The 25029-nt window shown below is 42.1% G+C and overlaps 1 protein-coding gene across 1 annotated transcript in view; it reads left to right on the top strand.

Moving 5' to 3' along the window:
* Nucleotides 1–25029, top strand: part of LOC124594912 (estradiol 17-beta-dehydrogenase 2-like) — a 144996-nt gene that overhangs the window by 79022 nt on the left and 40945 nt on the right. The window contains exons 4-5 of the mRNA XM_047133396.1: nt 680–862; nt 11209–11341. Coding sequence (XP_046989352.1) covers nt 680–862; nt 11209–11341 — 316 coding nt within the window. The remainder of the gene's footprint in view (nt 1–679; nt 863–11208; nt 11342–25029) is intronic.

The raw sequence follows: 25029 nt of genomic DNA, 5'->3' as shown, positions 1-25029 counted from the left end.
CCATTTAATTATCATTTCATTCTAGCGAAAGCTGCATGGTCATCAACGGTAACTGTTCTTTCGAGAACAGATACTACCTTCATATACAGTTAAAAAATGTTTCCAGAAGTAAAGCTGTGAGGACGGGGCGTGAGTCGTGCTTGGGTGGCTCAGTTGGTAGAGCACTTGCCCGCGAAAGGCAAAGGTCCTGAGTTCGAGTCTCGGTCCGGCACACAGTTTGAATCTGCCAGGAAGTTTCAAAAAAGGTTTGATCACCAGCGAGTTTCTTACTTGTATCTGACATACACGATATTTTTCTACAGTTATGTATAAAATATAGAAAAGTTCTAATAATATACGATGTAAGGTTAGGAGTGTACTGTCATAAAGTTCACGATCTCGTCTGCAACGATGGAACAAATGTAGGGAAGTTTCTTGTCCTTCTGTCGCGTGATAATCGGAAAATTTGGGAGGAAGAGAAGGAGTTTAGGAAAGAGAGAAATATGGTGGAAATGATTAATATGTGGGCCCAAATCAGGTATTACATACTCGCGAGTTATGTTGAGTAACGTGTACGACCAAGGCTACAGTTGATAGAAACGAAACTTACCAGAAATTCCTTTCGCAATGCAACAGATTTTATGTTTCTTAATAGAGCACTACTGGGTCTATGTGAAAGATATTTGCGTTCTTATTCTAGAGCTATGGGCGGTGGTAAACAACGCAGGAATCGCCGACTTCGGCGAAGTGGACATCACGCCGCTGGAGAAATTCCAGCAGGTGTTGGACGTAAACACGATGGGCGCCATAAGGGTCTCCAAGGCGTTCCTGCCGCTCCTCAAGAAGTCTAAGGGCCGCCTTGTCAACGTCGCCAGCCCTATAGGTAAGTAAGGTAATTGAATATGTGTTGGGGCTTAGCACCAGTAAAAACAGAAAGACGTTGACAAAGTAAGGAATAGAAAGCAAACTGCTGAGAAAGGAGACAGTTGTTCACTGCAGAAAGTTTTATTAGCATGTATGTGATGGTATCCTTTGCGAAGTGATGTTTTTCAATTTCTGAGAGCGTTTCCAGCAAGGCCAGTTTCACGTGGTGTAATGTGAAGTTGAGGCTTGGACCCGCAAGGGTATCCGAGAGCGCTAACGCGCTGCTTCCTGGACTCGGGTGGGCGCGCCGGCCCCGGATTGAATCCGCCCGGCGGATTAACGACGAGGGCCGGTGTGCCGGCCAGCCTGTATGTGGTTTTCAGGCGATTTTCCACATCCCACTAGGTGAATACCGAGCTGGTCTCCACGTTCCGCCTGAGTCACACGCGTCGCAGACATTTGAAACACGTCCGCACTATTTCACGATTTACACTAGCCGCAGACAGTTGGGGTACACTGATTCCGTCCTGGGGGGGGGGGGGGGTGGGGGGGGTTTACGTGGTGGCGGCAGGAAGGGCATCCGGCCATCCCTAACATTAACATTGCCAAATCAGTTGTAACCACGCCGACCCAGCGATCCCTACGGGACTCTGGCGTAAGCGAAAGAAAGAATGTGAAATTCAGGCTTGATCCCAGAGCACGTAATTGGTGGCTGTAGTAAATAAACAGCAGCCGATGAAATACATAAACTAAACGAGACACACTTTTTTTGTCAAAAGTTATTACAACACCACGAGAAGGAAGTTTGACATTCACGTCACACACTATTGTTGAGATGGCCGTTAGCGGTATTTAGAACCTAGTGTCCCCTCGACGATGGGTTCATGTGTGACGGACTTTAGTCACGGATTGTGAAAGAACTGAGAACGAAATCGGCAGAATCCTTTTCAAAGGAACCATAACGCACTGCGAATGAGTGATTTAAGGAAACCACCGAAGACTGAAATCCTGGTGGCGGAACGCCGATCGGAACCCAGGTGCTCCCGATTACCACTCGAGTGTCCTACGAGCTCCGCCTCCTCGCTCGGCCACGCTGTACTCACAAGTAAATGATCCAGTGGATGACAACGGATGCTCTGAGAGCCGTACACGGACAGCAGAGGATTGTAAGGATAACGAGGAAGGTCTGAAGAACATCGAAGCATGATATTTGACCTTCAATGGAAAAAGATAAAGCACAAAAGTATTTTTCATAAGTAGGCGGGAAGACTCCATGTTGCTCGATTATACGATTTGGGATAAAACATTGGAAGCAGTAACAACCGTAAAACACCTAAGGCTAAACATCTGGAGCGAACTAGAGTTGAAGAACCACATTACTTTTATCTTTTTCGGTCCATTTTTTTTTCTTAAGTCAACTCTCTTGTGGCTGGTTCGATGCGGCCCACCACGAATTCCTCTTTTATGCCAATCTCTTCTACTCAGAGTAAGATACTATGTCCCCAACCATTTGTTTGGTGTATTCGAATCTCTGCCATCTCATGCAGTTTTTACCCACTACCGCTCCCTCTACTACCGTGGACGTTATTTCCTGTTCTCTTAAAACGTGCCCTGTCATCCTGTCCCATCTTCTCAACAGCTTTCTTCATACTTTCCTTTCTTTGATAGTTCTGCAGAAAATTACCTGATTCCTTTTCTTATCATTATTTGTAGTCAGTTTTGAAGCAACTACGGTTTCATGTTCAGTCACTTTAGCTCTGTTATCAATGTGATAGACACCGCAAGTATATTCTGTTAACGTAACAGAATGTACTTGCTCATCGAAAAAGATGTTCATTGCCATGAGAGACGTCCAACGTCCGTACGTGATACTGGCCCTAAGCACTATTGACTCACGAACTTCCGAGGCCGTAGGAGTACATACCTAAAACGTCCATTGGCACATAGCTGCCTGCACTCTTCTATTTGATCATCAGCCGTCAGTCAAATTATGCACTCGTTGATGAACAAAAATGGACACCAATGGTCCAGGTTGAATTCGATGTTTCCCTTGGTTTATACTGTCGTTTTTAATGGCTTGCTGGAGACCAGATTAATCATGTGGAGGCTGTTGCTTGCCACCTGGGTCGGCACAGCCATCCTAGGTGCCTTCAGACAGCCAATGCACTGTTCTATTTAATTCTCCTCTGGATAATCAGGAGCCCCAATTTTTATGTAGCGTTCATAGGTTGGTTTTTCGCTTCAGTGCCGCGCGACCGTTTCCCCATCCTCCATGAATTCAGTCCAGTATCCCTTTCCTTTCAATGGCTACCCAAAAATTGGTATACATCACTTTTTTGTGAGGTGGGGTGCCTAGTTTCGTGGGGTACACAACGATTTTGTCTCCCGTGCCAACTTCATCAGCTCAGGAGCAGTAATCACATCCAACATACTCCATTATTGTTGGATATTTTTCTAATCTCCATCCACCGCTAAAATGTTTGCCCTATATGGGTTTTCCTTGTACCGTGGAGGTTATTCCCTGATGTCTGAACACATCACCACGCAGACATAATGAAACACGATATGAAGTAAATAAACACTACAACACAGCATATCAAGCAATTCGCCTCCGGTGTGTACTGCACCATAAGTACAAGGCAATAACTCCTAGTGAAGATGGTACGGCGGTGGGGCTTTGACAGTGTACACCTGACAGTGAGCACCAGAACATCGTGAAGATCTCAGCAGAGGGGTCGAAACGTCAATCGTGTAGAAGAAACTAAAGAGGAAAATGATGCACCGTAACATCCTAGAAGGTTTCACCTCCAATATCTCTGGGTCTGCCGACTTACATAAACTATCTGGTACAGGTAGGAGAATCTAAATCGTAAAAGTTAACCTGAATAAACTGAGAAATCAACATAGACTTGCAGGAAGTAAGGCATTAAGAAGAGACAGTCCCTCATAGAATAACCTGCCTGCAAGGAGCTTAAGTGCTCACTGGCTTAATGTGGCACATTACAGAGAAGGCAGCCCCGGCATCCACCACACAACAGTAATGTATGAGACCCGCCAAAAAGGCAAATTCATAACCGAAAAATTTGATTAGGAAGTAAATATTCCATACATCCAGAAATACAGAAAAACCAATGTTAACTGTGTGTCTGTAGTTGCGTAAGTTGATGGAATGCACTACAAACATTAGTACATAAATAAATTATTTACTCTGTTTAATTTATAAATACATATATTTTGATCACTTGATTCTCAGTTTCACACTGTCTGTGACTGAAGCACTTGTTAGCTGTTAACAGCCTACAGGCAACTGGTAGCTGTTGCAGTATTAGAAGCTTCGTGCTATGTTCTTCTATTCTCACGGCGAGTCTTCCGAGATGTGAGTGGAGATCGTTATGGGGAACCTTAGACGTGCGACGGTTACATTATCACGCAGTGAGTCTAAGCGAATGCGGCGTCCTCTGGTGGTGTCCGAAGGGCCAACCATAGGAAGACGGCGAGCCCTTGAGCGAGTGTGGTTCGCAGCAGCACGCTGGCGGCCGTTTTCTTCCTCTTCCTTCGCGGAGATGTATGGGACCCTTACCAGGTTGGATTAATAGAAGAGATAGACATGATCCAGGTTGGATTAATAGAAGAGATAGACATGATCCAGCGAAAAGCAGCGCGATTCGTCATGGGGACATTTAGTCAGCGCGAGAGCGTTACGGAGATGCTGAACAAGCTCCAGTGGCGGACACTTCAAGAAAGGCGTTACGCAATACGGAGAGGTTTATTATCGAAATTACGAGAGAGCACATTCCGGGAAGAGATGGGCAACATATTACTACCGCCCACATATATCTCGCGTAATGATCACAACGAAAAGATCCGAGAAATTAGAGCAAATACGGAGACTTACAAGCAGTCGTTCTTCCCACGCACAATTCGTGAATGGAACAGGGAAGGGGGGATCAGATAGTGGTACAATAAGTACCCTCCGCCACACACCGTAAGGTGGCTCGCGGAGTATAGATGTAGATGTAGATGTAGAAGGAGCGCGCGACACGTCGTGTACGATCGTTAAAGACACGGTCGTTACCCCAGTTCACAAATACAGCTGTGAATTTAAAGAGGGGATTTATAGGAAACGCCAAGGTATACTAGTATTGCAAATCCCATAAGAGACGTTGTCCGCAGTACATAAAGTACGTATACATCAGCGTGATTTCGTGGTAACGAATCTGGAGGAAGGAATGTTACAGACAACGTAACGGCATATGTATGATTATTTCTTCATTCCCAAAAATGCCGACAGCAGCGTAAATGTAAAAACCGCTGTATGCAATCAACTTCAATACCCCAAATACTAAGCGAAATATAAAGGGGGATCAGAAAGGTTCCGAGTAGGGCGTTGCGGCAGCTTACATGCAACGTATCGCGATTCCGATGTGGGTATACAGGGTGGTCCATCGATAATGATCGGGCCAAATATCTCATGAAATAAGCATCAAACGAAAAACCTACAAAGAACGAAACTCGCCTAGCTTGAAGGGGGAAACCAGATGGCGCTATGGTTGGCCCTCTAGATGGCGCTGCCAGACCAAACGAATATCAAATGCTTTTTTTTTTAAATAGGTGCCCTCATTTTTATTACATATTCGTGTAGTACGTAAAGAAATATGAATGTTTCAGTTGGACCACTTTTTTCGCTTTGTGGTAGATGGAGCTGTGATAGTCACAAACGTAGAAGTACGAGGTATCACGTAACATTCCGCCAGTGCGGATGCCATTTGCTTCGTGATACATTACCCGTGTTAAAATGGACCGTTTACTAATTGCGGAAAAGGTCAATATCGTGTTGGTGTATAGCTATTGTGATCAAAATGCCCAACGGGCGTGTGCCATGCATGCTGCTCGGTATCCTGGACGACGTCATCCAAGTGTCCGGACCGTTCGCCGGATAGTTACGTTATTTAAGAAAACAGAAAGTGTTCAGCCACATGTGAAACGTCAACCACGACCTGCAACAAATGACGATGCCCAAATAGGTGTTCTAGCTGCTGTCGCGGCTAATCCGTACATCAGTAGCAGACAAATTGCGTGAGAATCGAGAATCTCAAAGACGTCGTTGTTGAGAATGCTACATCAACATCTATTGCACCCGTACCATATTTCTATGCACCAGGAATTGCATGGCGACGACTTTGAACGTCGTGTACAACTCTGCCACTGAGCACAAGAGAAATTACGGGACGATGACAGATTTTTTGCACGCGTTCTATCTAGCGACGAAGCGTCATTCACCAAAAGCGGCAGCGTAAACCAGCATAATATGCACTATTGGGCAACGGAAAATCCACGATGGCAGCGACAAGTGGAACATCAGCCACCTTGGCGGGTTAATGTATGGCGCAGCATTATGGGAAGAAGGATAATTGGCCTCCATTTTATCGATGGCAATCTAAATGGTGCAATGTATGCTGATTTCCTACGTCATGTTCTACCGATGTTACTACAAAATGTTTCACTGCATGACGGAATGGCGATGTACTTCCAACATGATGGATGTCCGGTTCATAGCTCGCGTTACTTCTAACATGATATCCGGCTCATAACTCGCGTGCGGTTGAAGCAGTATTGAATAGCATATTTCATGACAGGTGGATTGGTCGTCGAAGCACCATACCCTGGCCCGCACGTTCACCGTATCTGACGTCCTCGGATTTGTTTCTGTGGGGAAAGTTGAATGATATTCGCTATCGTGATCCACCAACAACGCCTGACAAGATGCGTCAGCGCATTGTCAATGCATGTGCAAACATTACAGAAGGCGTACTAGCCGGCCGTATTGGCCGTGCGGTTCTAGGCGCTGCAGTCTGGAACCGCAAGACCGCTACGGTCGCAGGTTCGAATTCTGCCTCGGGCATGGATGTGTGTGATGTCTTTAGGTTAGTTAGGTTTAAAAGTTGAGTCCCATAGTGCTCAGAGCCATTTGATCCAAGGCGAACTACTCGCTGTTGAGAGCAATGTTGTTACACGTATTGCCAAATGCATTGAGGTTGACGGAAATCATATTGAGCATTTATTGCATTAATGTGGAATTTACAGGTAATCACGCTGTAACAGCATGCGTTCTCAGAAATGATAAGTTCACAAAGGTACATGTATCACATTGGAACAACCGAAGTAAAATGTTATAACGTAGCTACGTTCTGTATTTTAATTAAAAAACCTACCTGTTACCAACTAAAAGTGTGAGCCATATGTTTGTGACTATTACAGCGCCATCTATCACAGAGCGAAAAAAGTGGTCCAACTAAAACACTCATATTTCTTTACGTAATACACGAATATGTGATAAAAAATGGGGGTTCTTATTTTTAAAAAACGCAGTTGATATCTGTTTGACCTATGGCAGCGCCATCCATAGCACCATCAGGTTTCCCCCTTCAAGCTAGACAAGTTTCGCTCTTTGTAGTTTTTTCGTTTGACGCTTATTTCGTGAGATATTTGGCACGGTCACGATCAATGGACCACCCTGTATAAGCAACGACATTTAGCCGAGGAATTAGTGTAGCATCTGCGTCTTTCCAACGTGCATGCGGAAACGTAAACTATGGCGACGTTCGATGCGTCCAATAAGGACCAACAAGCTGTTACTCTTACTTACCGAAGGTCAAACAACGGTGCACATCCACCGAATAACGAAAAATGTGTATGGGGCAGCACGTCTGTCGAAAACCACCCCTGTGGAATGGTGCAACAAGTCCGTGCAAGACGCCGGTCTATCAGGGAAGCCAGTCGCATCCAAGTGGGAAGCGCTGAAGCACTTGCACAATAGCACTGGTAACTCCACATGCCATTATCATGCCTTTGCCCCTTAAAAAACACCTTGAAGTGTCGAAGATTCCTGTCGGACGAAGTTGTGCAGCACTCAGTTATGGACATCTTCGAGCATCAAAACACGGTGATTTACCAAACTTGTGTCCTTAGGCTGATGCGTCGGTGCTATATTTGCCTCAATGCTCCTGGCGATTCTGCTTGACTGGCATGCTGATTCAGAACTGAAAGGCCTTCGAACAGAAACGATTTGGTCGTTCCTGATACACTAACGTGACAAAAGTCATGGGATACCTCCTAATACGTGTCGGACCTCCATTTTCCCAGGGTAGTGCAGTTATCCGAAGTGGCAGGGACTCATTAAGTAGTTGGAAGTCGACTGTAAAAATATTGAACCATGCTGCCTCTATAGCTGTCCATAATTGCGAAAGTATTTTGTGCACGAACTTACCGTCCCATTACGTTCGGTAAAAGATCGATGGGATTCAGTCGGGCGATCTGGGTGGCCAGTTACACAGGCTGTACTTCAAACCAGTCGTGAACAGTTGTGGTCCGGTGATATGGCGCATTGTCATATCTAAAATTCCCGTCGTTGAATGTCTGAGAATGGTCCCCAAACAGCCGATCATTTCTAGTCAATGATCGTTTCAGTAGGACCAGAGGACCCAGTCCAGTCCATGTAAACACAACCTACATCATTATGGAGCCACCATCAGCATGCACAGTGCCTTGTTGACAACTTGGGTCCATGGCTTCGTGGAGTCTGCGCCACACCTCGAACCCTACCACCAGCTCTTACCAACTGAAATCGGGTCTCATAGGCCACGGTTTTCCAGTCGTCTAGGTTCCAGCTGGCGTGGTCATGAGCCCAGGAGAAGCACTGCTTCCGACGTCGTGATGTTAATAAAGATACTCGCGTCAGTCGTCTGCTCCAATGGCCCATTTATACCAAATTTCGCCGGTCTGTCCTAACGGTTTCTGTGGTTATTTCATGCAGTATTGCTTGTTGTTAGCACTGACAACTCTACGACAACGCCGCTGCTCTCTGTCGTTAAGTGAAGGCCGTCCTCCACAGCGTTGTCCGTGGTGAGACGTAATGCCCGAAATTTGGTATTCTTGGCACACTCTTGACACTGTGGATCCCTATCGAGTTCCGAAATGGAGTGTCGTATTCGTGTAGCTCCAATTACGATTCCGCGTTCAAAGTCTGTTTATTACTGTTGAGCGGCCGTAGTAACGACGGAAACCTTTTCACATGGATCACCTGAGTACAGATGACAGATCCACCAATGCACTGCCCTATTACACCTTCTGTACGCCATACTACCGCCATCTGTACATGTGCATATAGCTATCCCATGACTTTTATCACCTCCACGTGTATTATAACTACAAGTCAGGGACAAATATAGTAAACATGATTCATTTATTCTACTCAGTGTTAGACTCTATGTCATTATCCAGGACGACAAACAGCATAAGCATAAATGTACTTTGATACTTGGTCTTAGTTACTTGAACATTAACTATCATGTAATAAAAGGACGTCGTTCATTATTTAAGCGAAGACTATTGAAATAAAATAACAAAAAAAAAAGAAACCGCAGGTATCAAGGCGTGTTTACTGTTTTTATGGTTATACTGTTGTATATAATATAATATAATATAATGTAATATAATAATTCCAATCCCAAAGAAAGCAGATGTTGACAGATTTGAAAATTACCGAACTATCAGTTTTATAAGTCACGGCTGCAAAATACTAACGAGAATTCTTTACAGACGAATGGAAAAATTAGTAGAAGCCGACCTCGGGGGAGATCAGTTTGGATTCCGTAGAAATGTTGGAACACGTGAGGCAATACTGACCCTACGACTTATCTTAGAAAATAGATTAAGGAAAGGCAAACCTACGTTTCTAGCATTTGTAGATTTAGAGAAAGCTCGTTTCTAGCATTTGTAGATTTAGAGAAAGCTTTTGACAATGTTGACCGGAATACTCTCTTTCAAATTCTGAAGATGGCAGGGGTAAAATATAGGGAGCGAAAAGCGATTTACAGTTTGGACAGAAACCAGATGGCAGTTACAAGAGTCGAGGGACATGAAAGGGAAGCAGTGGTTGGGAAGGAGTGAGACAGGGTTGTAGCCTCTCCCCGATGTTATTCAATCTGTATATTGAGCAAGCAGTAAAGGAAACAAAAGAAAAATTCGGAGTAGGTTTTAAAATCCATGGAGAAGAAATAAAAACTTTGAGGTTCGCCTGTGACATTGTAATTCTGTCAGAGAGAGCACAGGACTTAGAAGAGCAATTGAACGGAATGGATGGTGTCTTGAAAGGAGGATATAAGATGAACATCAACAAAAGCAAAACGAGAACAATGGAATGAAGTCGAATTATGTCGGGTGATGCTGAGGAAATTAGATTAGGAAATGAGACACTTAAAGTAGTAGATGAGTTCTGCTATTTGGGGAGCAAAAGAACTGATGATGGTCGAAGTAGAGAGGATATAAAATGTAGACTGGCAATGGCAAGGAAAGCGTTTCTGAAGAAGAGAAATTTGTTAACATCGAGTATAGATTTAAGTGTCGGGTTGTCGTTTCTGAAAGAATTTGTATGGAGTGTAGCCATGTATGGAAGTGAAACATGGACGATAAATAGTTTGGACAAGAAGAGAATAGAAGCTTTCGAAATGTGGTGCTACAGAAGAATGCTGAAGATTAGATGGGTAGATCACTAACTAATAAGGAGGTATTGAATAGGATTGGCAGAAGAGAAGTTTGTGGCACAACTTGACTAGAAGAAGGGATCGGATGGTAGGGCATGTTCTGAGGTATCAAGGGATCACCAATTTAGTATTGGAGGGCAGCATGGAGGGTAAAAATCATGGAGGGAGACCAAGAGATGAATACACTAAACAGATTCAGAAGGATGTAGGTTGCAGTAGCTACTGGGAGATGGAGAAGCTTGCACAGGATAGAGTAGCATGGAGAGCTGCATCAAACCAGTCTCAGGACTGAAGACCACAACAACAACTATTGTATATCTTATGCATAGTCACTTATTCTGAGGATCTGCTCACTTTCTCCTGAACTGGACTGCAGTATCGCAGTGTACTGGTAAAGGCGCCACAGCCCTCTTTCACATTTCCCGATACTCACCAGTCACCGAACAGTACCATATTCCGTTGTTTCAGCTGTCAACCCTGAGATGAATTGATCCGGGGCAGGATCCCACTTCTGAAAGTGCCACGAAGTTGATAGCCATCACGTTAATTTATGCACGTGTCCATTTTCAACTGCCTGTATTAATACTGTGTAGTACCTTCTTTTATGTAATATTCCTATATGAATAACAATAATAATAATTATAATAACAATAACAACAACAATAACAAAAAGTAGCACAGTAACTTTAACACTGTGTAGTATTAATACTGTGTAGTATCTTCTTTTATGTAATATTCCTATATGAATAACAACAGTAACAATAATAATAAGAATAACAAAAAGTAGAACAGTAACTTTAACATCAAGTTTGGGACATTACAGGCAGAGTGCCAGTTCCGAGGGTGAGTGCATACTGCCTGTCCAAAAGTGCGATGATAATGTTTACCAAGGTCTTGAGAATGGAAGTGAAGGAATGGTCCGTCTCTGTCTGCACTGTGGAACCTCCTCTTTGTCAGTAAGTATATTACGGTACGTACAACACTCAAGTTTTCTCGTACGTTGTAGAGTAAACTATGTGTACAGTGTTGAGTGTATTAATTTACTAGTGAAAAATGAACAGTACTTCCTAATGCGACGGTCTCACATGCATGGAGTTTTATTCGGTAATGATCAGCAGGAAATAACACGTATCAGATCATTAAAAAGGCGAAAATGCTCCTGTTTAGAAGACTCTGACTGAAAAGTGCTGTACGAGCTACTTCATTCTACCTTTCTCAGCATTATCAAAAATTTTCGCAAAACGTTTGCCACGCAAACATATCCGCGCTCTTTTCTACAAGCATTTCACCTCTCACTTCCACAAACTCACCTAACTGTCTCTCACTTACATCCACTGGGCCGTCCACTGCCACTTGCCCATTCTCACTCACTCATTCAGCCCAACTCGTTGTCATTGTCTCTTTGTAGCTCTCTGTCATTGTCTTCCATCTCAGAGCCACAGTCTCCTTCTTCCTGTCCCACTTCTACTGTCACCTCTCACTGACACTCCCACTTGCTCTCTCTTACTGCTACTGTCTCATTCGATCCCTCCCACTGCTGCTGTCTCTTCTCACTATTACCTTCTCTGTTCCTCATAGTCATTGTCATAGATTCTGTTTCTCATTATCACTGGCTCTCACCTACTTCCACAGTCTCCTCCTTTCTGTTCCTTCCCATTGGCAGTGTGTCCTTTACTCTTTACGTAGCACTGTTACATCACTGTCGACTATGTTCTGCTGATACTGTGTCCGTCTCTTTTTCTGATACTGCCCTTGTCTGCTTCGCTCTTTCTATACCACGACCACTGCCTACTATCGTCCAGTATTTTTTTTAAATTTTCTCTTTCCCACTGTCTCTGTCTCCTTCTCTCTTAGGAAAAAAAGCTCGAATATGTTCACATGGAAAAATTTTTAGGAAAATTTTTAAAGGTGCTGAGGAAGGTAGAATGAGGCAGCTGGTACTCCACGTTTGAGCCAGAGTCTTTTAAACAGTAGCACATTACCTTTTTTGTGCACCGATAGTAACACTTTCGTCTTGGTTCCCCTCTTTTCGCTGCCACAATAGGGCGCGTCACTCATATGGAAATAACTTTATGGGTCGATAAAATGTTGGTAGTACTTAGGTGAAATTGAAACAACACAAAACTAATTTTACATTTCAAATTGAATTTTACATGCACAAATTTTTGCGTGAGAGATCTTAAAATATACCGAAAAAATTACACCCATTTCATGTGTATAACAGTATTGGAATCTGCGACTCGGTTTGGGTCTCCAAATACCAAGTTTTGGGGTGTTTCTAGATAACAGCTAAAGATTTTTGAAAACGGGTAGATGGCACTTCTAGACAAATTCCTTGAGAACATGCCTCATACCGGATCTTACACGCGTATTTTACGAGTGGAAGTAGAGTAACTTTGAACCTCTGTATCTTGGAAAAGGTTAAGATATAAAAAATATTCAAAGTTCCTGGAAACCGGGGTCCTATGAATAAACCGTAAAAATTTCATGTAATTACTGTGCATAGCCGTCTTGGAATCTGCGACTCTATTTTGGTACGAAAAATTTGAGCAGAAAACCCCTTTTTAATGGTTTCTCGAAGGAACCGCCTTTGAACTAATTATGGTTCCCTATACCCCTTAAAGTCCACCGTAGACAAAACAAAATACAAAAAGAACCAACCGATTTTACGCATTTGCCTAAGCGGGAGGAAGTATGTAATAGTCATACTTTGACCTGTTCTGTAAGAGAGTGACAATAAAACGATCCTTCTGTTGGATGTACGAAAGGCTATACAAAACGACCCTATCTTTCTATCATCAACAGAGGCCGAGGTATGAGTCCCGGGAAAAAGTCGTTTCTATATGTGGCGTTTTGGAACATATTAGCTACCGCATGTTGTCGCGTGCGTACCGCTAAAGGTTGTACGCTTTATGGGGCCGCAATCACAAAGTCACACGCCTATGGATAGATTGGCCCGGATAACTATTTCATTATACTGTGTAGTTTCCTCTAGATACATGCAATCACGCAATCATTCGCAGCAACGATAATAGAGCTGCCGAACATCATCTTGGCCGCCTTCTCCTGTAGTCGTACTTCTCCGAGTTATTTTGGACGTTATGTGCAACGTTCAATGATGGACAGTTCCTATTTATTACTTGCGAAGGATGTTAACAGCATCTTATTTTGCTGTGAGTGAAATCTCTTTCGCTCTGCAAAGGATACGCTGTGTTCATTAAATGTAGCAAAATGAAACTGTGTGCAAAACTGACATTCGTGTCCGTATACTCCACAGAGTGTGAAGACAGTGTCAGAAGCGCATCATTCAACAAGGACAGAGAGAGTGCTCACTGATTGCCGAATATGCGAAGTGCCGCCGCGGAGTATTCTCCAGATGGCGGGCTCTTTGAATCGTACACTGAAGTGACAAAAGTCAGGGACACTTCCTAGCACCGTGTCGTGCCTCCTTTTGCCGGAGTAGTGCAGCAACTTCACGTGGCACGGATTCAGCAAGTCGTTGGATGTCTCCTGCAGAAATATTGTGTCATGCTGCCCCTATAGCCCTCCATAATTACGAAAGTAGGCCTACTGCAGGTGCAGTGTTTCGAGCATTAAATGACCTCTCGGATATATCCAATAAACGTTCGATGGGATTCATGCCGGGCGATCTGGGTGGCCAAATAATTCGTTTTAATTGTCCAGAATGTTGTTCAAACCAGTCACGAACAACTGTGACCCAGTGACATGGTGCATTGTCATCTACAAAAATTCCATCGTTGTTTGGGATCACTAAGCCCTTGAATGGTTGCAAATCATCTCCAAGTAGTCGAACATAACTATTTTCAGTCAATGATCGTTTCAGTTGGACTACAGGATCAAGTCCAATCCATGTATACAAAGCATACACCATTACGGAGCCACCACGAGCTTGCACAGTGCATTGTTGACTACTTCGGTCCTAGGTTTCGTGAGATCTGCTCCACATTCGAATCCTACCATCAGCTCTTATCAACTTAAATTGGCGCTCATCTGGCCAGAGCAGGGTTTTCCAGTCATCTCTGAATCAGAGGCTCAGACGGTTCTGCGACTGTGTAGGCTGCAGATTCCTCGACTTGCGCCAAAGGGTGGTTGGGTTTGGGGTTCCGCTGAATAAATCAGGTGTCCACTATACGCAGGAGGCGGCTACACGGGTAGCAGGGGCTGTGTGGCATGGACTGAGCGGTTTTTTAGGTTAGAGGGTCTCGGGATAACACAAGAAGGGCTTCAGGCACAAAAGATGCAGGCCGAACACAGGAAGAACGTAGATATAGGAACCATCGGTATAACAGTTGTAAATTGTCGTACCTGTATTGGGAAAGTAGCAGAGCTCCAAGCGCTAATAGAAAGCACTGATGCTCAAATCGTTACAGGCACTGAAAGCTGGCTAAAGCCGGAGATAAGCTCAGCCGAAATTTTTGCGGAGAACCTAACGGTGTTCCGAAAGGATAGGATTAACACGGTTGGCGGTGGCGTGTTTGTTGCTGTTAGAAGTAGTTTATCTTGTAGCGAAACTGAAGTAGATAGTTCTTATGAATCAGTATGGGCAGAGGCCATTGTTGGCAACCGGAATAAAATAATAATTAGATCCTTTTACCGACCTCCCAATGCAGGTGATACAGTTGCTGAAAGGTTCAAAGAAAACGAGTCTGATTTCAAACACGTATCAAACTCATACAATAATAGTTGGTGGTGACTTTAATTTACCTTCGATGCGTTGGCGAAAATACTTGTTTCATTCCGGAGGTACGCATAAAGTATCATCCGAAATTATGCTAAGCGCATTCTCTGAAAATTCTTTCGAGTAGTTAGTTCATGCGCCCACGGGAATAGTAAACGGTTGTGAAAACACAATTGACCACTTAGCAACAAATAGTCCTGAGTTAATGACGAGCATCAAAACGAATACAGGGATTAGTGAACACAGGGTTGTTGTAGCGAGATTGAATATTGTAACCCCCAAATCCTCCATAAATAAACGAAAAATATACTTATTCAAAAAAGTAGATAAAAATTCACTTGGCGCCTTCCTGAGAGACAATCTTCACTCATTCCAAATGAATGATATAAGTGTAGTTTCCACAACGAAACTTTGTCTCGAAACCTGGCAGAAAATCCAAAGAGATTATGCTCGTATGTGAAGTATGTTAGCGGCCAAAAACAATCAATGCCTTCTCTGCGCGATAGCAATGGAGATACAAAAAAATGTTCAAATGTGTGTGAAATCTTATGGGACTTAACTGCTAAGGTCATCAGTCCCTAATCTTGCACACTACTTAACCTGAATTGTCCTAAGGACAAACACACACACCCATGTCCGAGGGAGGACTCGAACCTCCGCCGGGATCAGCCGCACAGTCCATGACTGCAGCGCCTCAGACCGCTCGGCTAATCCCGCGTGGCAATGGAGATTCAATCGAAGACAGTGCTGCCAAAGCAGAGTTACTAAACACTGCCTTCCGAAATGGCTTTATAAAAGAAGACGAAGTAAATATTCCAGAATTCGAATCAAGAACAGCTGCCAATATGAATAACGTAGAAGTAAATATCCTCGGAGTAGTGAAGCAACTTAAATCATTTAATAAAAGCAAGTCTTCTGGTCCAGACTGTATAAGAAATTAGGTTCCTTTCAGAGGATGCCGATGCAATAGCTCCATACATGACAATCAAATGCAACCGTTCGCTCGACAAAAGATCCGTACCCAAAGACCGAAAAGATGCACAGGTCACACCAATATTCAAGAACGGCAGTAGGACTAATCGACTTCATTACAGGCCCATATCATAACGTCGATATGCAGCAGGATTCTGAAACATATATTGCGTTCGAACATTATGAATTACCTCAAAGAAAACGGTCTACTGACACACAGTCAACATGGGTTTACAAAACATCGTTCTTGTGAAACATAACTAGCTCTTCATTCGCATGAAGTGTTGAGTGCTACTGACAAGGGATTTCAGGTCGATTCCGTATTTCTGGATTTCTAGAAGGCTATTGACACCGTACCACACAAGCGGCTTACCGTATTTCTGGATTTCCAGAAGGCTATTGACATTGTACCACACAAGCAGCTTATAGTGAAATTGTGTGCTTATGGAATATCGTCTCAGTTATATGACTGGATTTGTGATTTCCTGTCAGAGAGGTCACAGTTCGTGGTAACTGACGGAAAGTCATCGAGTAAAACAGAAGTGGTTTCTGGCGTTCCCCAAGGTAGTGTTATAGGCCATTTGCTGTTCCTTATCTATATAAACGATTTTGGAGACATACTGAGCAGCCGTCTTCGGTTGTTTGCAGATGACTCTGTCGTTTATCGACTAATAAAGTAATCAGAAGATAAAAAAACCTGCAATACGATTTATAAAAGATATCTGAATGGTGTGAAAATTGGTAGTTGACCCTAAACAACGAAAAGTGTGAGGTCATCCACATGAGTGCTAAAAGGAATTCGTTAAACTTCTGTTGCACGGTACATCAGTCAAATACAAAGGACTTAAATTCCATTAAATACTTAGGAATTACAATTACGAACAACTTAAACTGGAAGGAACACATAGAAAATGTTATGGGGAAGGCTAACCAAAGACTGCGTTTTATTGGCGTGACACTTAGACAATGTAACAGATCTACTAAGGAGACTGCCTACACTACGCTTGTCTGTCCTCTTTCAGTGGGTGTGGATTCCTTACCAGATTGGACTGACGGAGTACATCGTAAAAGTTCATAGGAGGGCAGCACGTTTTGTATCATCGCGAAATATGGAAGAGAATGTCACTGAAATGATACAGGATTTGGGCTGGTCATCATTAAAAGAAAGGCGTTTTTCGTTGCGACGGAATCTTCTCATGAAATTCCGATCACCAACTTTCTCCTCCGAATGCGAAAATATTTTGCTGACACCGACCTACATAGGGAGAAACGATCACCACGATATAATATGGGGAATCAGAGCTCGTACGGCAAGATGTAGGTGTTCGTTCTTTCCGCACACTACACGAGATTGGAATAATAGAGAATTGTGAAGGTGGTTCGATGAACCCTCTGCCAGAAACTTAAATGTGATTTGCAGAGTATCCATGTAGACAGAGATGTAGATGTAGATCTAGGGTCCACCGATATGGTCAAGAGAGGCGCTGCAGCGATGTAGTGGTATTAGCAAAGGTACTCGCTTTGGACGCCCGCTGACATAGCCCATTAATGACACATTTCGCCGCACAGTCCTAACGGATACGTTCGTCGTAATTTGCACATAGATTTCTGTGTTTTTTTTCACGCAGTGTTGCTTGTCTCTTAGCATTGACAATTCTATGCTTAATGCCGCTGCTTTCGGTCGTTAAGTGAGGGTCGTCGGCCGCCGCGTTTTCCATGGTGAGAGGTAATGCCTGAAATTTGGTATTCACGGCACATTCTTGGCACTGTGGAATACTGATTTCCCTAACGATTTCCGAAATGTAATGTTCCACGTGTCTAGCTCCAGCTACCATGCCGCGTTCGAAGTCTATTAATTGTAGTCTTGCGGCCATAATCACGTCGGAAGCATTTTCACATGTATGAACTGAGTACAAATTACAGCTCCAATAATGCAGGTTCCTTATACATCTTGTGGATGGGATACTACCGCCTGTGCGGCTGGTCTCGGCGGAGGTTCGAGTCCTCCCTCGGGCATGGGTGTGTGTGTTTGTCCTTAGGATAATTTAGGTTAAGTAGTGTGTAAGCTTAGGGACTGATGACCTTAGCAGTTAAGTCCCATAAGATTTCACACACATCTGAATTTTGATACTATCGCCATCTGTATGTCTGCATGTCGCTATCCCGTGTGTTTTGTTACCTCGGCGTATATACAGGTTACTTAGGGAACAGCAAATATTTGCCGTTCGGTAATTTGACGGAATGTTATGCGATTCGTAACTCATAATTATTGCTACTGATTTTGTAGTGATGTCGTTGTAGTGTTAGTTACAGCAGAGAAACATATCAATTACTAGGAAGTGACGTTCTGTTGGTAAACTGCGTTTTTAACTTAATTTTATTGTTTCGTTTAATCTAGAATTCTTGATGTAGAATTCTATTGTAGTTAGTTTCTCGTGATTTAGGTTTAATGGTAGAAACTTGTTGGATGACTTGGTATCGTAATCATCCGAACAATTCAAAAATTTATGCGAAATACTAACAACGTTAGTAGCAACTAACGATACGAATGGCATGGAAAATCTGTTCTTTTCTACTTCAGAGCAATAGTTCAGTCAGAATATATGCTTTAATTCTTTTAGAAATTGTTTCACTTAACAAATCGTACAGAGGGATTCCGACACTAAATTTTCCTCTCGATCCATATCTGACTGACTGGTGTAGAGCCAGGGAATCCGGCCACCGCGTTCTATGCAGTGGTGTACTGAGTATACACGCTGGTGAATCAGCACATTGTGGCTACTGCAAACCACGAGATTGAATGCCGTCTTCTAGTGCTGCGTAGAGTGGCCGAGAGGTTCTACGCGCTACAGTCTGGAACCACGCCACCGGTACGGTCACAGGTTCAAATCCCGCCTCTGGCAAGGATGTGTGTGATGTCCTTAGGTTAGTTAGGTTTAAGTAGTTCTAAGTTCTAGGGGATTGATGACCTCAGAAGTTGAGTCCCGTAGTGCTCAGAGCAATTTGAACCATTTTTTTGAACTAGTGCTGCAACCATGTGACGCAGTGAGGAAAGTGTCCCAGAAACGTTGCAAAAATTTCGAGGGGCTATAATGGTGTCTTGAACAAATAGAGGATAGCATCCCATATCCAGAAACGTCATCCAACAATGCTACAGAGTGTCGAAGTACTAGGTGGCAGCGCCTGCTAGTAGGCCACCCCTTCTGCAGCAAATGTGACTTTAAATGGTAACAGGCCGTGGGTGTAACGTATCGATATGCTGCATGTTATTCACCGATCACGACTGATTGCCATGATCCCCAGTGGAGAATGGAGAACGAGCTGCTGCGCAATGGCTTTGTCTCCTGCGATTGCAATGCCTTGTTGGATGATGGCTTTGGACAGGTGTTTCCATCTTCAGTTTCATTTTCTCCTGGAACCTTCTAAAATATCCAATATTTTTCGATGACAAATATAAACTGCAGATGGGAACCCATGTCTGAAACCGTTACCTACTGAGGCAACGGAACATCGCATTCATAGAAGACAAGGCCTGCCTACGCAGCAGCTAACTTTCTCTTCTCCACTGGCAATCATTGAATAACAAACAACATTACGAGACGTCCCACCTATGGTCCGTCAGTCTACAGCCACGTTTTTTTACCGAAAGAATGGCCTACTGGAAAGCGCCGGCCCCTATACCTTCGACGCTCTGTAGCGTCGTTGGATGACGTTTACAGACACTGGTTCCTATCCTCAATTTGTTCCTCAAGATACCCTCTACAATTTCTGGAAGTTTGTCGCAACATTTCTCGGACATCTTGTACAAGCGAAGCATAGACAGATGGGGAATCATTCTAGACATGATGTGCGGTAGAAATGGAAAATCCATTGACGTGTCAGTTTGATAAAGGACAGATTTTTATGGCCTGCAGCCTGTGAAAGAGCATCTCGGAAACGACGAAGCTGGTAAACAGATCACGAGCAGATCCATTTTACCGGTTCTAGCTCGCTTGGCTCAGCCCTGGCTCGCGCCAAGACCGACTTAAGTTGCACAGGATTAGTTAAATGGATCTACTACACTCAAAATTACTGGTCAATATTCACTTATTTTCCCTTAAAAACACCTGTTTTAGTATAAATTACTTAGAAAATTAATAAAAATGAACATTTTTCTTATCATATTCACCTATTATGAAATAATTACTTTTTAATACAAAACGTTGACAGGCAACCCTAGTGGGGGCTGTTTAAATGATTGAGAATGTTGACAAAATTTTTGTGTTCAAACAACATTTATTTTTTTCTAAAAAAAACAGACACAAACTATGCTGAGCAGTTTATTGATTGAATACTGTAAACAACTAACAGGTGGTTTAAGACTACACTGGACAAGTATCCTGAGTGGCAGAAGTGAGTCAAGAACTCTGGCCCTAAAAATGTGGATACCGCAATCTGAATTGATCACACGCAGAGCAGACATTGATTGATCAAATCCACTGTAGTTTCTAAACGTAGGTGCACCTGAGAGCAAGTGGCGATTGAGATCTGTACGCCCTGACAAAGTCGGAGCGGCAGTACGTTACCCTGTTTGCTTCGTACAGCGATGTAACTTGGAGCTGGCGAGATGTGTGCGGGGGAGGTGAGACGTGGAGCCAGTACCTGCGAATCGATCGCGGCCATGATAGAAATGCAAAAGTCTCACTATCTAGCGATCAGGCAGACGGATCGCAATTTACTCTCTACCAAACCCTGAAATCACGGTAGATTTTAATGTGACACACCCGTTGCCTGGTCGTATCAAGGACCAATTTGGCTCACTTATATGACAGAGCACACAAGGACACCAAACGTCAAGACTGGTAAACTGCAAACGAATATGTGTGCCCTCGGCAAATGAGTTGTCTGAGACGTTTGAAGTGATACTGCCGGTACAGTAAGAAGATCACCAGAGTCTCCCCAGTCTAAATTACTCGCAAGTGAAGTCAGTCTCAGGACAGGTCCCAAATACCAACCACACATGCCAGAGCCTCGACTAGAAGTGCTTACCAGACCAATGTCGCACACCCAAGTGCTTCGCACCTCCCCAGAAAAACTCCGTTTTTCCCGGAAAGTGCATGAACGACACTGCCTTCACCCTATCTTGAGCCAATCGCAGGACTCTAGAGGCGCTAAATCTCCCCTCTCACACGACAGCAAAAACTCATGTTGAACCAGGGCAAGAGTTAAGAAACTTGTGTCTCTGAAAAAAAAAGAAACCGCCAATTACTGCCTTTCTTAAGTTTTCACAGACGGGGGAAGATGATTTTTTCCAAAGTAGTGTCGCTTCCGACGGCAACATGTGAACAGATTCGATTTTAATGATCTTTATCTAAATCGCCTGTGCCTCGGAGATTGTTAGTCCTAGCTATGAGGTGTAATAAAGATTCTATTTTCAAACGTTTCTCAGACGCCGCAGGTTTATTACACAACCGAGGCGGCCAAAGGAAGTGGTTCAATGGCATATTTGCACTTTCGGCGATACGAAAACAAGTGAATTTTTATCACTCGTGGATCTGCACACAATGCCCCATTTACGACTTCACTGTGTAGCTGCGACCCGTCAGACCGTCGCCGCCCGCCCAGGCCTCTGCTGGCGCCACAGCCAGTATCACGGCATTGTTCTGCTGGAGGCCTGTCTTGAGGAGGGGCTGCCCTGTCTGACCTGTACGGCTGTGGGCCTGTCCGGCAAGATTTACGAAGGGATGGGCTCGCTGCCAATTGCTTTCAACTCCCAACATGACGTTTCTATGAGCTAAGAACCATAAAAATAACTCATGCTTTTAGCGCCCTACCAGGCTCCATCGTCTGCTCAGGTCGTTAACTTTCTAGAGTCTCGCTCAAGATACATCAGCCTGTAACAAAATCTTTAATAATTTTCCGTATATCAAAAATAGGTGAGAGCGGTAACTTGTCTTCTGCCAAGGTGAATGTAAGAAAATAAATTTAACGTTTTTTTAAGGGTACATTTAAGAAAAAAGAATTTCATTCATTCTCACAAAGAATAATTCATATTACAATTTTACTGGCTCTCTATTTGAGTGTATTTTATTACTTAACTGAGCAACTATAATTAATTTAAATAAAAAATTCGCTCTCAAAAAGTACAAAAATATTTGACGCCATTTGGACGAAACCCAAAGGGCTTTTTCTTTATGTTTTATTCTCTTTATGTCTTTCCACCCTCCGGGTTTTTTGAAGTCCACCTTGAAGTCCAGGTAGCTGTCCTTCTTAGCATCTGGTCCTGTCATCTTTAATTGAAGTGGCAGAGCTTGAACAGCAGTGACTGGATGATTGGTGATCCCCATTCCTTGGGTGGTCAGTCCACCCCCACCCTGGGCACTCCAGGAGCAGATGTTTTCGGTGGCAGTTTGTACATATAGTTGGAATCTGAATGACGAAGTACATTCTAAAAATGCTGTTTTCATCAGTTTATTTTTGGGTGTAAATAAATTATTCACTCCATGTTTTCGTATTTTTTTTTAAGTGATGTAATGTAAATAACATGTTATGTACCTCTAAAACACTCAAAATAAGATTTAAAAAGAATATTTTATGTTAAAAACGAAGTATATTCCCGTACTGTTGTAAATGGCAATTGCTTCATTGCCATCTCTGAATGAAGTTATGAACTGCTTAATGAATGGCGCAAATAGAAGAATGTACACGCGGGATTGAGCAATCACGAAGAATCCAGCGCATACAGCATTATCTCATTCCCTCTGACACCAGCACCGTGGGCAATGTTGTGCTAGGTCAGAATCGTCTTATCTAGAGGCCACATGCTGCCAGATAAATAGAAGCTGGAAATTCCCAGAACTGTCAGTTGCCTTAGAAGGCTTACACAGGCAAGACCTATGTTGTTTTGTATGGATGTGTGGAGAGCGAACATTGATCTCATACAAATATTATCAGATTTTGAAAATTCAAAATGCTAACATAATCTACATATCAAGAGCTATCTGAAATGTATTCTAATTGATGTACAAAATTTTTTCAGATTTTATTTCTTCTGTCTTTCTGAAAATACTTCAGAAAAAAAATGTAAACTGGAAGTTAACAATTCAACAACTTCTTCTAATTTTTTGTTCATATATATTGCTAAAAATTTACAGTAAGTATTATGTGCTGTTAAATTATTCTTACCATACATTGTTACATATTCTAAAGTCTCTGAAGCAATTGTTTCGTTAAAAGTTGCACAAAGTTTTCATAGCATTTACTGTGAAGTTACAATACTCATCCTACAAGTCATACTGAAAACATAGATCAGATCATTCGAAATGAAATTATATAGAGCTAGGTCAGTGTGTGGTCTGATAGTGTAACTCATTTAAAATCGAGAAATGCTTTGAGAAAACTATTTGGAGGATTAATATTCTATGTCTCCTGTGGGAGAATTTCGTTTCTTTCATTTTTAGGTATGTATTTTGTAGATTAAGGTGGTCGTATAATGAAGAGTGAAGTAACTGGTTATTTTTACAGTTTGTCTGAAATCTAACAAATATGAAATAAGGTGTATCAAATTTGGCTCAGTTATAGTAATATGTGATAGAATGGTCAAAATTTTTCTTACCACTCAGTCCTGCAACTTCTACAGCTTGTAGTTCATATAAAGATATTGGCATTCTTAGATGTTTGAGAATATTTTCTCGTTGTTTTAACTCGTAATTTGGTTCATATTTAACAACCGAATTTTCATCGATTCTATTACAGATATTTGCTTCCTTAGGAATTGTATCTTTAATTTCAACTCTAGCGCCATTATAATCAGGCCACCTAAGATTTGCATCTCCAGAACTAGAATACCTAGTAAAAATTAAAGTTAAATCTCTTTCCCACACAATTTCTTTATAATCTTTAAGAAATCCACCAAGTAGTAGATTTTAATTTATTAAGGATGCAATTTATTAAGACATTTCTAAAACAACTGTTACATAAGCACCATTACAGTCAATCAGATTGTCATTTTCAACTGTTACAGTAGTGTCTAAATCTTGAATAGGATAAGAAGTAGGAATATCTACAGGATAATGTGGTTTATGAATTACTGGTCCACCAAATTCTGTATTAGGCTTAATAAAGCAAAAATATTAGTTTCTGAATGAAAATGATCACTATGTTTTACAAACATTCCATCAGCTATAATAAAATATATATTTATTGATTCTAATGGAATAATCTTAGGAACATCATTACAAAAAGTCTTTATATTAGCTTCAATAATTTGATTATTAAATCCTAGCAAACTTGCAGTACTATATTCCTTTATATCTATATATACAACTTATCATCACTTTCATTAGTAACACTGCTTCATATTTCATCAGCTTTAATGTGAATAAATGGATTTATTGAATGAATGAATTTTTCTAATTTTTTAACTATACTGATCTACAGCAATTTCTAATGTCTCTCCATCACAATATAATTAATTATTTTTCAATGTATTAATTGGAATTAAAGAAGTTGTATAGAAAAAGAAACTAATGTAACGTTTTTATAAGTTTCTCTTATTGGAACAGTTAAAATTTCTTTTAAGAACGAATGATTTATCACTCATTTGAAATAGATAATCCATTTGTATTGGTAAAAATTTATTTGAATAAATGACAAATTTGGAAGCAAAAAGAAAAGTATTCCAGCAAAGAACTCAAAAGATAAACATGCAAACTTTTAACAAATTCTATTTTATGTGCAATAATAGGAGCAAGTGGTTGTGGAAAAATTACATTAATGATTGATAATTATATTCTAGCTACAGGATGGTTGAACTGGAATAAAATTACTCATTTGTATGTTTACTTCAAAAGTTTAGATCAACCAAAATCCTCAGAATTTATAAAAAGATGTGAAAAATTGAAGATAAGCATAATGAAAAAATTGCTACTTTTATTGCAAATAATGATAAAATTATTCCATTAGATCAATGTCTACATAAATCAGTAGTAGTAT

This window comes from Schistocerca americana, chromosome 1 (genome assembly GCF_021461395.2).
Source record: "Schistocerca americana isolate TAMUIC-IGC-003095 chromosome 1, iqSchAmer2.1, whole genome shotgun sequence".
Classification (NCBI taxonomy): domain Eukaryota; kingdom Metazoa; phylum Arthropoda; class Insecta; order Orthoptera; family Acrididae; genus Schistocerca; species Schistocerca americana.
This window is presented reverse-complemented; position numbering and strand designations above follow the sequence as displayed.